This window comes from Caloenas nicobarica, chromosome Z, assembly GCF_036013445.1.
Source record: "Caloenas nicobarica isolate bCalNic1 chromosome Z, bCalNic1.hap1, whole genome shotgun sequence".
NCBI classification, from domain to species: Eukaryota; Metazoa; Chordata; class Aves; order Columbiformes; family Columbidae; genus Caloenas; species Caloenas nicobarica.
In genome coordinates, this window is record NC_088284.1 from 2681749 (window position 1) to 2697298 (window position 15550).

Consider the following 15550-nt stretch of genomic DNA (forward strand, 5'->3'; position numbering starts at 1 on the left):
GGAAGAGCAGCATTACCCATGGGTGGCCTTCAGCATGGACCTGCTTTAATGATGGCCACAGCCCTGCATATGTTTCTAATCACAGAGACCTCCAAAAAGCACCATGTGTTGATGGTTCAGGTTACCAGGATGGTGACCACCACCCCGCAGGCACCTATCACCCATCGGTTGACCAACAGACAATATATAACTTGCATTATATGCCACTGACCAATTCTACAAGAACAACTCGCCGAAGATCCTACAGCCATTGGACAGACACAAATAGTGCTTATTCCTCTGAAAAAGTGGGGGGAAGAGGAAAATAAGGTCAGAAAACTCCTGGTTCTTCTAAAGGAGCTGCTGAGCAAACTCCCACGATCAGGAACATCCATGAATTTTAAACCCCTCAGGTTTGGGTAACTGAGGTAGTTGATAAGTGGAGCCAACAGGAGCTGTGGGTACTTCCTATGTCTCCAAACACCCCAAGGTGACCAAGTGATGGTCACTTGAACCTCCTGCCCCCTGGTCTTGCCATAACCTCTCCGTCTGGCTCCAAATCTGGGATCAACAGCAATTACCCACCTGACGTGGGCGTCTGACGGCTTGAGCCAGTGATGCCTCCGAGGTCCTCGGGGGCTGCAGAAGTGTAAGCTGTTAATTACTGATTTAATTAAGGTTTAAAGCACCCAGGTGGGAGTATAATGATGGATGTGCAAACAGAAAAGTGTTGCTGTTAATCTAGAAGTTTCTAGAGATCTTGGAGCACTGTCTCAGTAGAAGCTCTGAGATGACCAAGGAAAGTGAAGTAGCATGGCCTGCACACCACAATGAGCAAACACCATTTTTTCCTGGTGTAAAAATCTTCTTTAATGACCCAGAGAAAGCAAAATGAGGAGAAGGGGCAGCGTGAAGGAAATCCCCATGTCTCCTGTTACCTCTGTCTATCTTTTCTCTCGTGGAGGAAAAAACATGAGAACTGAGATGTGGCCACATCCTGGGAAGACACCATGTCCCACAGGTCAGCAGAGCTAAACCAGAGCAATTCTCATTTCTTCCAGAACACATTAGCATCTCCAATGAGTCACCAAGGCTTATACCATGTTCTAACAGGAATATTTCTCCAAATAATTTTCAAGTAGGACAATGCACAGAGCAGGAACACTCTGGAAAAGAGAGCGGGATGCTCCGGGGGCTCCGGTTGCTTCACCGGAGGATGTTCGCCAGCACCTCCTTCAGCCATGCTGAAAAGACAAAGTTGTCTTCCTCGTTACTTCATTTTTATTGCCACCCTTCCTTCCTAGCACCTTCCTGGATTTCCAAACACGTGTCAGGGTGTCAGCTCAGCTGGATAATGGGACATGGACAGACAGAAGGACACACGGCAGCTCCCGCTCAGCAGCCTTGCTCCTCCGGGTTGTTGCAGAAGATCCTTGTTATATTCGCTTAAGTCTCGGTGCTGTGGGAATGCTGAGGCAGCGACGTGCCCTTTGTTTTCATGATTGTGCATGAGAAAACCTGGGGTTACCTTTGGATGTTGGGAGACACCAAGAGTCCTCTCCTGGGCAGGCATTCCCCAAGGTGGGGACAAAGCATCCATGTCCCCAAGGGCATCCCGCCCACCATCCCCTCCCTGCGACACCCAGAGAGGTGGTGGATGAAGCATCCCTGGAGACATCCCAGGCCAGGCTGGACGGGGCTCTGAGCAACCTGAGCTGGTGCAGATGTCCCTGCTCATGGCAGGGGGGGCACTGGGGGATCTGGGAAGGTCCCTTCAACACAAATTATCCTGTGATTCTACGTGGAGGTGGTAGGAAGAGATGGGATCAAGCACAGCAGATCCCTGCCCATCCCAGTATCCGCAGTAGCCCTTCATGGAAAAAAAAATTAATAAAAACACCCTGAACTGCATTCCCAAAGCATGAGCTCAGCATAAAACCATGCTAGTTTGAAGAAATCTCCCAAACCGGTGTATGGGAGCTGTTTAATATGGGTGAGGGTGGTTTGATGGGCAGTTCTCAAGCACTTCCTCACCTGAGGGCAAGGTCTGAGTCCCAACACCACCCCCAGCATCTGCTCAGAGGACACTTCTGCACCTGAAAAAATGCCCATCCCAGCCCCAGTGCCAACTGGAACCTCGCTGGAGGCTGATGGACGGATCCTCCTCGCAAATGCCATAGCTGGAGGTGCCCAACCTTGTATCTCAGGTGGATGGACCAGGGACCACCTGGAGGTGTTTAAAAAGAGTTTAGACAAGGTTCTTAGGGACATGGGTTAGTGCTAGAGTTAGGTTATGATTGGACTTGATGATCCTGAGGGCCTCTTCCAGCCAAAATGATTCTACAATTTTATCAGGAGGTTTCCTTCTTATTTCAAGCTCTTCACATGCACTATGTTCTCTTTATAAGCAAAGGTGCCAAGAGCTCTACAGGGCCAACTTAGCAAAGAGGGATATAAAAGGAGGAAAAGCAGCCATGGAGGAAGGTGCAGCTTCATTCAGGGTACCGCAGCTGGTCAAATTCCACTTGCATTTGAAATGAAGCTGCGCACATTGAAACATCAGCGTGCCTGTGGATGAATGAAACCAGGCAGGGAAAAAAAGCAGGCAGCTAATCTCGTTTGCCATCGGGAGCTTTTTTTCCCCAGTGCTCCTGGTTTAGACCTGCTCAGTCGTAGGACAGATTTTCCTGGGTGCCCTGGATGCTCTCCATGAGGGATCATAGAATCATAGACTCATTTTGGTTGGAAAAGACCCTCAAGATCATAGAGTCCAACCGTTCCCCCACCCCTGGCACTACCCCATGTCCCTGAGAACCTCATCTCTGTGTATTTTCAATCCCTCCAGGGATGGTGACTCTACCACTGCCCTGGGCAGCCTGTTCCAATGCCCGAAAGCCCTTTGGGGAAGAAATTGTTCCCCAGATCCAACCTCAACCTCCCCTGGCACAACTTGAGGCCGTTTCTTTGTTTCCTGTTGTATGGATCTCAGTGGACACAGATGGCCACAAAGAGGTCCAAAGTGCATGGGGCATTATAGAATCATTGAATGCTTTAGTTTGGAAAGGATCTTCCCAGCTCCCCCAGTGCCCCCCCTGCCATGAGCAGGGACATCTGCACCAGCTCAGGTTGCTCAGAGCCCCGTCCAGCCTGGCCTGGGATGTCTCCAGGGATGGTTCAGCCACCACCTCTCTGCCCAACCTGGGACAGGCTCTCACCACCCTCAGGGACAACAATTCCTTCCTCATGTCCAGCCTGAATCTCCCTCCTTTAGTTTAAAACCATCACCCCTTGTCCTATCGCAACAGGCCCTGCTCAAAAGTCTGTCCCCATCTTTCTCACAGGCCCCTTTTAAGTCCAGAAAGGTGCAATAAGGTCTCCCTGGAGCTTCTCTTCTCCAGCTGAACTGCCCAACTCTCTTAGCCTGTCCTCCCAGCAGAGCTGTTCCAGCCTCGCATCATTTCTGGGGCTTCCCTGGCGCCTCTCCAGCAGGTCCACGTGTGTCCTGTGCTGACACCACCAGAGTTCTATTACAGCCAGAGATCTTGGCTTTCTCCTTTAAAAGAAAGAAAACCCATCATGGGCTAGGTTTTCCCTTCATCTTCCAAGAGACTCAACCTCATGGGCCAGGAGGGAGTTAACAGCCTCCCATCCAGAGATATTCACGGCACCCAGAGTTTGTGTAAAGTTTCATACCGGGACCCTTTTCGAAATTCTTTCGGTCATGGGAGAAAACATCGGAACTGTTTAGTCTGCAGGGAGGTGGTGGCTCTGGCCCAGCACTCGACGTCGCTGAGCAAACATGCTGGAAAGCGAAGGGGCTGACAACCCTCTCATCTCCTCCGCCTGCTCCTCACCCCGCTCTCCCACTACCGCGGCCAAGCATCCAACGGGAACCGGGTGCCAGTGCTGGAAATGCAGCTCCAGGCTCCCTGCGACAGGGGACGAGCAACCACTGAAAGACACGACTTGGAGGTGAAGTATCAGCCAGCTAAAAAATATTATTTACACAAAAGAGCTCAGAAAATCTTTCTCGGGGGGTAATATTTACAAATCCTATGAAGACAAGGAGTTTCTGCTGTAGCAAGTGTTGTATTCGGGTATTTTTTTTTTTTAATGGATGTAAAAGGTGCATTTTTCTGCTCATCCCCTGAAGCACAGAGGTATGGAGCACTCTGCAACATCTCCAAAGCTGCCAATCTGTGCTGGAATAATTGAATTTACAGAAAAGAGCTGCAGAAAACAACATTAACCTGCAAACCCCCTTTGATCCCTCCAAACCTTCTACCTCTGAAGGGATGCTCATGGCATAATTTGCAGGATATTGGCAGAGCAGCGGACTGTGACCAGCACTGTGTCACACCACTGGACAGCATGAGCTGGAAAATTAGAGACTCAAGGAAACACAACCTATTCTTATTAACGAAACAGAAACGGAAAGGTTTTGTTTTTCCAGCAAGCAGGAAAAGATGAGGTTGTGCAAAGTGATACCTGCCAGGGAGGCAAATGGATGGGGACTCCAGTATTGATTCTCCAAATCCAGATTTTGACAGGTAGGTACAACACAAAAACATCCAATGGGGATTAAAACTGAGCCTAAGCCTGGCTAGGGGATGCTGAGGGTGGCTGTGCCATGACATCCATGCTGCAGGTCCCATGGGACGATCCCTCTGTAAAGACCAGTCAAATACCACTCGTGCTTGAGCACATCAATCAAGCCCATTCAGTTGGAAATGAAATTGGGTACAAATTCTTGCAGGTTAGCTAGAAATACTTTAGAAAAAGTAAAAAGAGATTTCCTGCAGGAGCCTGGATGGTGGGCACAAGAGCATCCCCTGTATCCCTCCTGCCAGCAGTCGAGCGATGCCAGGGATGGGCAAAGCACAAGTTATCCCATTTTCTCTTCTTCCCAGGAAAAAAACCCCAGAGGTTCTGCCCTCTTCAATGTCCTTCTACCCAAAGCCCAGCTCCAGGCTGACGCTGGCACCTGCGTCTGCTCTGGCCTTGGCTGAGGAAGTGATGTTCCCAGCACCTGCTCCCCCATGGAATCGTAGAATCACAGAACAGTTCGGGTTGGAAGGACCTTCCCAGCTCCCCCAGTGCCCCCCCTGCCATGAGCAGGGACATCTGCACCAGCTCAGGTTGCTCAGAGCCCCGTCCAGCCTGGCCTGGGATGTCTCCAGGGATGGTTCAGCCACCACCTCTCTGGCCAACCTGGGACAGGCTCTCACCACCCTCAGGGGCAAAAAATTTCTTCCTCTGATAGAAGGATGCTTCATCCCTCAGCAAAGCGACTGGGGTGTGCAGGATGGATCCCAGGCAGGGTGACACACCACAGGGTCCCAAAAATCCTCTGAAAATCCCATCCCCAGGTGAGGCGAATGGAATCAGCCCAGGGCAGGGCTGGAGATGTTGGGATGGCTGCGGGTACCGGCAGCAGGAATGTCCTAACCCCGCAGCATCCTGAAATCCCCACCTTGGGGCAGCCTGAGCCGGATTTCTGCTGGAACAGATGGTCTGGCAGGAGGGCGCCTTAGCCCGGCTGAGTCCTTGGGCAGGCAGGAACGTGCTCCCGCACCCTGGGGTTAAATTAGAGCTTTTCAGGAGGAAACAGAGAGACGGAGCTGCTGCCAGTCCAGCAGGTTTGAGGGCATCTCAATGCTGAGGTGCCCCTCCTGCACTGAGCACAGTGGATGACGGGGACTCCTCAGGCATTTCCTCACCTCTCAGGCAATGCATAAATGGATTTTAAAGGCTTTTTTTTTTTTTGCTGCCCCTCCTACCAAAGCCCAAGGGGGACCCTGCATGGTCCCGAGCAGCGTGACCCACCGGCAATAGCTGGGAGCAGCCGGGAGCCCACCCCACCGGTAACCCGCTGCCGGGATGTGGCCCAGAGCTGCAGGCAGGGTGCAGGCAGGGTGCAGGCAGGGTGCAGGCAGGATGCAGGCAGGATGCAGGCTGCAGTCTCCACCTAGAGCCTGGCAGAACCTCTGCTCTGCGTTGCCTCCACGCTGCAGCTCAAGCACAGGGTGTGCACAGGTCCTACCAGCCATAGTCTGTTGGTCTGAACTTGGTTGGGCTTTTAGCAGGCAGGAGATGCAGGCAGGAGATGCAGACAGCAGGAACGGGCAGCAGCTCAGCCAGGGGTGCTCCTGCCATCGCTCACCACCAGCCAGCGGGACCACGAGGAACCTCTGCTGAGTCCCACCACTGCTGGGAGATGCCCAGATAGGGACATTCGGTGGTCAGCAGAGATGATGGGACACCAAGAACCATCCCTGAGGGTGGTGAGAGCCTGTCCCGGGTTGGCCAGAGAGGTGGTGGCTGAACCATCCCTGGAGACATCCCAGGCCAGGCTGGATGGGGCTCTGAGCAACCTGAGCTGGTGCAGATGTCCCTGCTCATGGCAGGGGGGGCACTGGGGGAGCTGGGGAGGGCCCTTCAACCCAAACTATGGCCATTTTTGATGACACACATGAGCGCTGCAATACAAAACCTTAGCAGAATACTGAATTCAGTCAAATATGCCATTCTTTAAATGCTAAGGCTTTATTTTTTTCTTTTTTTTTTTCAGCTTTGAACTGCTTCCCATCAACCACAGGATGCTCTGCTACTCAAACTAAACCCCTTCTCTGCGCAGAGCCATGAGTGACGGGTGGACTCCAGCCCCCAGCTACCTGGGGACAAGCCCTTAGCATCTCCTGTGAAGCCCACCAGGACACTGGTGGCCCTACAGCCACCTCTGGCTGTGACTCAACATCTCGAGGGGCTGTGAGCCCCAAAACCCACCCCTGGGCTTAGGCTGAGGACCTATGTGCAGTGCAACTCCAAAACCTATTTAATTTGGGGTTCGTCTCAACTATTTCCAGCTTGGAGGTCTCTTAGGGCTTTTGGGGCACACCTCCTCTGTTCCCACCCCCTCCTTCTTATCAGTGGGAAACTGATGCCTTTTTTTTTTCCTCACTCCATTAAGTTCCCAGATCTTGGGTTAAACCCCTTTCTGTGCTCCATGAAAACCCCAGAATTTGGGTTAAACCCTTTTTTGCATTACTTGGAAACACCAGATTTTGGGTTAAAACACTTTTTGCACTCCATGAAAACCCCAGATCTTGGGTTAAACCCTTTTTGCACTCCATGAAAACCCCCAATTTTGGATTAAACCCCATGAAAACCCCAGACGTTTGGTTAGACCCTTTTCTGGACTCCATGAGAACCCCAGATTTTGGGTTAAATCCTTTTCGCGCTTCATTAAAACCCCAGATTTTGGGTTAAACCCCTTTTTGCACTTCATGAAAACCCCAGATCTTGGGTTAAACCCTTTTTGCACTTCATGAAAACCCTGGATTTCGGTTAAACCCTTTTTGCACTCCATGAAAACCCCCAATTTTGGATTAAACCCCATGAAAACCCCAGATATCGAGTTAGACCCCTTTTTGGACTCTATGAGAATCCCAGATTTTGGGTTAAACCCCTTTTCGCACTCCATGAAAACCCCAGATTTCAGGCACACCCTTTTTGCACTCCATGAAACCGCCGGATCTTGGGTCAAACCCCTTTTTGTGCTCCATTAACCCGTCCTTCATCTCACCATCATCCTCCAAGGAGGCGATACCCGGCGTTCCCTCGCCCCTTGCCACCTTCCCTCGCCACGGAAAAGCTGCAAAAGAACCAGACGGCTCCTCCAGCCATCGCTCCGCTTGGGAAAAGCAGCAAGCTGAAAGCGCGGAGCTCGATATTTAATCCAGGGCTCTCCCATAACTCTCAGACCCGCATGGGACCCATCTGCCAGCGGCTCCCATAACCCAGACGGTGAAGCTGAGCAGGTGTTGTCACTACGGGCAGGCGGCGATGGCTTGGCCGGACTCACAGGTAACGATGGAACCAGCTCTAATTGACGCCCAGCTCTGCCTTTTGCCTGCCGGTGCGGGCAGGGTGCCAGCCCGCTCCCCTGGCTCCCTCTCCTGCCCGCTGCCGATGCTTGCACCGGTTACGTTGGGCCCCGGATGACTATGCAAAATAACTAAAAAAAAAATACGATTATTACAACACTAAAACAATAAATAAGAAAATAGTATAAATAGAGGATTCTAAAATAATAAATAGTAGTAAAAATAAAATAATAAGCACCTTGTTACAGAATTGCAGAGCATCTTCTGAGACACAATTTGGGGCAAATGGGAGGGAATGTGTTTCTTTCCCACTCCTTGAGAGCAGGAGGATGCACCGGCCAGGGATGCTCCTCAGATCCACCTCCTTGTTCCCCTGCTAAGCCCATATATATAATATCTGTATATGTGTGTGCATGCATTCAGAATTGCATTTGAATTCTGTGGGCATAAAGAAAATAAATCCTATCCACAAGGCAGGTTTTGCTGGCGAGTCCCACAGTGGTTTCCGAAACCAGGACAGCGCTGTCAATGTCGGCGCAGAAATGTAAGGAAAAAGGTTTCCAAGCTCTGCAAGTTGCTGCAAAACCCCCCAAATGAAGCTATTTAGTCAAGGGTAGCATCATTTGCAGGGCTGGGAGAGCCCAGGCACACATCAGTTCTGGGGGTCACCACCGAGATGTCCTTAGTCACCCAAGAAGAGCGGTGGGGAGCAGCTTTCCCCATGGAATCATCACCTCGGCATCTTCTTTTCCCCCTATTTTTTAATGTAGCAACCCCTCTGGTGTCTCCTGGACCCTGCCTTTTCCAAGATAAATGCTACCACTGTATTTTCTGTGCACGAATTAGACCACCTGTAATTAAATTAAATTAAAACCAGCCATGGAACGAGGGCTGATGGGTTTTGCAGTCAATGTTGCCCATGGTGCACGGGTCAGACGCTCTCCGGCCGTGTTCATATCCTCCCACCTCTAACTCTGTCAAACTACAAACCGTTCCCTGACAAAGACCCAAACCTTCATCATTAGATAAAAGGAAGAAATTCTTCCCCATGAGGGTGTTGAGGCACCGAAAGAGGTTGGCCAGAGAGGTGGTGGCTGAACCATCCCTGGAGACATCCCAGGCCAGGCTGGACGGGGCTCTGAGCAACCTGAGCTGGTGAAGATGTCCCTGCTCATGGCAGAAGTTGGACTGGATGATCTTTAAGGTCCCTTCCAACCCAAATCCTCTTGCCCAGCATGGTAAACCCTTCCCTTTGCACCCTGATTTACCGAAGGGAATAAATCAATTCTCCAGTACCTAATGCCAGAATATCTACATCCCAAGAAAGGATCCAACCTAAATTTTCCTCTTCCATCCTCCACCTGGGCTGACAATAGATTTTCGGCCACCTTCCTGGTTGGGCCCCTCCAGAAGTGGCCATATGGACCATCTCAAACCCAGGCAAGTGCAACCTGTGCCGGAAACCAGTGGATTCGACCCCAGTTTCTACAACCAGAGTGAACTGGAGCACCGAGTCAAGGAAGGGCCATTTCTGAGGCATCGAGAGATTAAACTGAGATGCTGAAGAAACCTTGCGTGGGTATGTGATAGAGTATGCATTAGGATATGCATTAGGGTGTGCTATAGGGTATGCAATAGAGAATGCAATAGGGTATACAATAGAGAATGCACTAGGGAATGCAATAGGGTATACATTAAGGCATGTAATAGAGTATGTAATAGGGTATACCACAGGGTATGCAATAGGGTATACACTATGTCATGCAATACGGTATGTAATAGGTGATGCGACAAGGAAAGCATTAAGGTATGTAATAGGTTATGCAACAGGGGTATACCATAGGATATGCATTAGGGTGTGCCAGAGAGTATCCCATAGGGTAAACTGTAGGGTATTCCATAGGATACGCATTAGGATGTACCATAGTGTATATGATAGGATATACCACAGGGTATGTCACACAATATGCCATAGGGTATATACCATAGGGTATATGATAGGGTATACCATAGGATTTACCATAGGGTATACTGCAAGATATGCATTAGGGTGTGCCATCGGGTATACCATAAGGCATGCATTAGGGTGTGCCATAGGGTATACCTAAGGTATACCATAGGATACGCATTAGGATGTGCCATAGGGTATATGATAGGGTATACCATAGAGTATGCATCAGGGTGTGCCATAGGGCATGCTGTAGGGTGTGCCACAGGGTGTGCCATAGGGTATACCATAGGATGTACTACAGGTTACGCATTAGGGTGTGCCATAGGGTATACCATAGGGTATGCCACAGGGTGTGCTATAGGGTATACCACAGGGTATACCACACGGTATGCCACAGTGTGTGCCATAGGATATGCCATAGGGTATTCCATAGGGTGTGCCATAAGGTATGCCATAGGGTATAGCACAGGGTATAGCACAGGGTATAGCGTAGGATATGCATCAGGGTGTGCCATGAGCTATATGAGAGGGTATACCATAGGGTACGCCACAGGATATACTATAGGGTATGTGATAAGGTATATGATAGGGTATACCATAGGGTATACCATAGGGTATGCCACAGGGTGTGCCATAGGGTATAGCACAGGGTATGCATTAGGGTGTGCCAGGGGCTTTATGATAGAGTATACCATAGGGTATGCCACAGGATATACCATAGGGTATGTGATAAGGTATATGATAGGGTATACCATAGGATATACCACAGATCAGCCTCAGGGTGTGCCATAGGCTATGCCGCATGCCGGCGGGCGCCCTGCAGCGGGCTCTGCTGCCCTGCGCCCAGCTCTGCATTTCACCGCGTGTATCTTTTTTAGTTGTTTTTTATTAAAAGAAGGTATCAGCCTTCTGTTTGATGTGTTGTTGGCCGCGGTTGCCAAGGGGAGCAGGGTACGGTTACAGCTCCGGTGATGTCCACGCTAATAATACCCCTGGCGCTGCATAGCTCAGATGCAGACACAGCCCGGCTATAAAGAGCACGGTCATTTCAACGGAGGAATACGCCAACTTATATTACATGCGAAGGGTTTGGGGCATGTTGCTTAACAAGCCCCCGCTGAAAAAAAATAGTAAAATAAAGCACCACAGCCTGGACATGCCAGGGAGTGAAACTATGAGAAGCAAAAACCTCTCAGAGGAGACTTGCTTTCAATTTATTAATTAATAAGGTATTTCTAGAGGGATGAAGCAACCATATGTGTCCACCAAGGGCTCATGCAGCCCAAAATCGCTCCTTATATCGAATTCAATGAGCAAAAAATCAAAGCAAATTTCCACCCCACCAGCACTGAGCCCCCAGACGGCAGCATCTCCCCTTCCTGCATCCCCAAAGGTTTGTGGTACTCAAATTAAAGACTCAGCCAAGATTTGGGATCAAAACACAGAGTGAGGGATAAATTCAAACCAGAGTTTTCCCGATGGATCCCCCTTAGAGCCCCAAAATGGTGCGGTGGCTGTCGGGGGGATGCTCTTTAGAGGACAGAGATGACAGCATTCCTGCAGCGTCGGCATCTGGTTTTGGGATCAAAACAAGTCCCCTGAGATAAGCCGTGAACATACGCAGCCCCTGAGCACCTTGTCAACAGCTGAAAATATAAGAAGGGCCAGGTTAAAATATCAATTTATTAAGTTTATTGCCTGTTTTGTGGGACAGAAATCCACCTTTCTGCTTGTTTTAAGGCCCAGCGGGGCACAGGGATGCTGGTTATAGAGACCAGGATGCTGGGAGGGCAGCTCAGTAATAATAATAAAAAATATTAATTTATGAGATGCTCCGGTGGGGCTGAGCTGTTGTCATCGCAGTCCTGGGAGAAAGGGACAAACAAGCCCCTACAAAACAGAAGCATCTGCCGGGAGCAGATGGGGGGGAGCGATGTGGCCCCAGGCGCCAGCAGTTTGGGGGGGGATCACGTTGATCCCGATTTATCACACCCCGGCAGAGTAATTCCCCAGCTCGCCGGTGCCCGGCGAGTCGAGCTCCTTATGTCCGGGGATCGGATTAGTCTGAAAGGTGCTAGAGGGACATAAATCCAGTTCCAGAGTAAGCGTTTTATCAAAGGGGTTTTTAAAAATCATTTTTATTTTTTGTTTTAAAATTTAATTTAAATGAATTTTAAATATTTAAAAAATTTTTTTTTGTTTAATTAATAGTAAATTATCTGGAGATGGTTGATGGAAAACATCTGATTGTGGAGGGGCCAGTACTGGGTAATGTTATACCATCAACTATGTATCGATACATTATATTGATATTGGTATATATACCAATATATCGTATCGATATTGCTGTATCAACATTGTATCACCAACCATACTGATATATTAATATATCGATTTGATATGATATTAATATGATAGTGATATTATTTCATAATATCCACACATTATCCAATATATTACATTGATATTGATCATGTATTAATATGTTATCATGATACTAATATGATAGCGGTATTATTCCATAATATCCATTTATTATCCAATATATCACATTGATAATTATAATATATCAATATGTTATCATATTAATATGATACCTGTATTATTCCATAATATCCATATATTATCCAATATATTACATTGATATTGATAATATATCAATATGTTATAATGATATTAATATGATATCTGTATGATTCCATAATATCCATATATTATCCAACATATCCTATTGATATTGATAATATATTGATACCATCAACCCCCTTATTTCACATCAAGGCAGCTGCAATGAGTCCTTGTGCTTCTGACCGGGGTCTCTCCCCAGCCAGGGCTATCGAGCCTAAAAGCACCACCAAAAAAATCTCAGTTTTGGGCTGATTTAAGTATTTTACGAATCTGCGTGCCTGCATTCAATTACTGTGTCTGGAAAACGAAACCGTGCTTGGAGAAAGACAAAATCCTCTACTATCAGAAAGGAAATGTTAAATTATTTAATTTCACATAGCACTTGGCTTTTGACCTGTAGTGATCTGCCACCTTTCTCCCCATCGAGCCACGTTTGAGGCTGAGTAAATCCCTTTTTCCATATTTTTCGATGCTCTTGCAGATGAAATGTCACCCACACACCCCACTCACCCTTTACATTCAATTTTTTCCCAATTTTTCACAATACACGTCACGGTACATGTTCCTGGGAAGCACTTTGGGACTCTCTGGAGATCGGAGATATATTGTTAATATTTATCCTACATTCATGCTGTGAAGAGCTGAATATGAAGCCAGTTATTACTGCTGACATTTTAGTATAAATCTGGGTCTGTTGGTAGGGATGGAAATGCTGGGACAAGACAAGTTGGAAGAGTCGTTCCTAACCCAGAAGGACTGTCATCATCTGCAATTTTTTGATTTTTTTTTGCTCCCATTGCTCCTGGACTTTATTTTTAATTTCTTAGTGTCGCTCAGTCCAATGACGGAAGACACAAGAGTGACCTGGCATGGGAGGAGTGGGATGCTCAGATGGGTAGGAGCCTCATCCAGCCCTTTGCTGCTAAGTCTGCGACTGATGTTGACCACGATTTATCCCCTCCTGCTTTAGAACAGCTTTGGAAATAAATAAATCAACCAATCAGGAAAAAATCACTGCCTGGTACACGCAACGGGCAGATGTGTGTTGCACCCAAGGGCTTTCCAGGGAGAGATGTTGGGTTTGCTATGTGCCTGGAGTGATGGGAGAAGCAAAACCAGAGCAGTGACTTTGCAGGATTACCTTAGGTTACATTAAATATTGATTTTCGTTATTTTAATTTGCTCGTTATTTCCCTGCTTCCTGTGTTGCTCAAAAGCCAACTCAGCCTGCACAAGGTACAGGCAGCCAAGCTCAGCATCCAAGGGATGATCTTCAACAAGAGCAAGAAGGACAGGATGTGTTACAAACTGGAGTGATGCTGGGCACCGAATGTGTGCGGAGAACAGAGAAATGAATCATGCGCTTTGTACACACCACCAACGACATGTGCCCTGCCCATTTTGCTGTCACTGATGGTTTTGGAGCACAACAATCAACCAGCACTGCATATACCAACAAACAAGTCACCCAAAAGAATCAGCAAATACACAAATTATCAAAACCAGGAATGAGCCCATCAGCCAGGTGAGGCAACCAGCAGCCCACTCAAGGACCATGACTTGGTATCTCTGGTGCTGAGATGGTCTTCAAAAGAAGAAGAGTGGCAAAGACCCTCCACTGTATGACCCTCCACTGTAAGACCCTCCAAATTCACTTCTCTTCATGCCACGCGGATGCTGCCGCAAGCAAACTGCTCATTTCACAGACAGGCCCTGCTGTGAAATACCATAATTAGGAAAAAAATACCATAACCAGGAAAAAATTCTTCATGGAATGGGTTGTGAAGCAGAGGAACAGGCTGCCCAGGGAGGCAGTGGAGTCACCATCACTGGAGTGGTTTAAAAGGTGCACAGAAGAGGTTCTCAGGGACCTGGTTTAGAGCCAGTGTTGGGCTAATGGTTGGACTTGATGACCTTGAGGTTCTCTTCCAACCAAAATGATTCTATGATTCTATAACTCCACATAAAGCTCATAAAATGGGAATGAAGAGCAACTTGACAATGCCCTCAGCGCCACGTTCCCTACGGTAACCATCAAAGACAAAACTGCAAGTACGCTTCTGTCCTCCTCTCATCAATGGGGTTCAAAAGGAACTTGGTAACAGCTCAAGCTCCTGGCCAAACACATGGTAAGACCACGAGTGGTGAAGCTGCAGGCATCTAACCAACTAATTTTATCTCATTACCTGCAACATGTTGAGGAGCAGGCTCCGGAATTTGGTTCCTTCCACCATGAAAAGGGCCATTTTGTCACAGAGCTTGGCTGCTGTGGATGCAAAGCTGCGGTCCGTCACTGCCTTCTGGTAGATGGTCTTGACTATCTCCCCCAGCATCTCCTCAGAGTTGGTAGAGTTCTGGGCTTCCTCCATGAAGGTGGTGAGCTTGGAGTCAACGTCGCTGCTGTTGTTCCTCATGCTGTTGAGGATTTCAATTAATTTGTCCATCTTGTTCTTTTCGGGATTGGTGGTTTCCACCGTGACTTCGTCCTGGTCCGTGAAAAGGGAAAGACAAGGCGTCTGTTACACAAGGAAAAAACAGATATATCAGCCCTTGTCCTTCCACAAACAGCAGAGGGGGAAAGGGGGTTGGGGAAACATATAAACAGACATAGAAAAAACAAAGCATCTTTTAGAAGCACAATGGTGTCATGTCAGTATTGAAAACCACAAGTTCTGCCCCAGAAATGTTCTTTTTCTCCACTTCCCACAGCACACAATCCCAAAGCCCTCCCCCTGGGCTCAGGGAGATGATGTTCTCCAAGGCCCTGAGCCAGGATGCCAAGGTCTGACCACCCCTGACCGTCTTCTGCATCCTGGCCATCTTAGTTTCTGGGGGTGTCTGCGACACGGTGATAACGAATTTCTTATTTTGCCTCTATTTTGAAAGTCCATTGATGTTTGCAAAATGCTCAGACAACAATCCGACAAAAAATCTACTTTTTAATTTATATTTAATGATCCGAATTGAGATCAAAGATGTCGCATGATCCCAGCGTTAGACAAAATCTTAGTTTTTCCATCTCTTGACCATTACACTTCCTTCTTCATGTCATTGCCATAGAGTTTATTGCTTCTTTTCGACATTTAATTACACATTTATCCTTTTT

The 15550-nt window shown here is 48.1% G+C and overlaps 1 protein-coding gene across 4 annotated transcripts in view; it reads right to left on the bottom strand.

Moving 5' to 3' along the window:
• Nucleotides 1-15550, bottom strand: part of CTIF (cap binding complex dependent translation initiation factor) — a 153113-nt gene that overhangs the window by 29308 nt on the left and 108255 nt on the right. For 2 of the 4 annotated variants that reach the window (XM_065656596.1, XM_065656594.1), the window contains one exon: nucleotides 14631-14960. In XM_065656596.1, the coding sequence (XP_065512668.1) occupies nucleotides 14631-14960 (330 nt within the window). The remainder of the gene's footprint in view (nucleotides 1-14630; nucleotides 14961-15550) is intronic. The other 2 variants (XM_065656595.1, XM_065656597.1) reach the window with 1 other exon arrangement.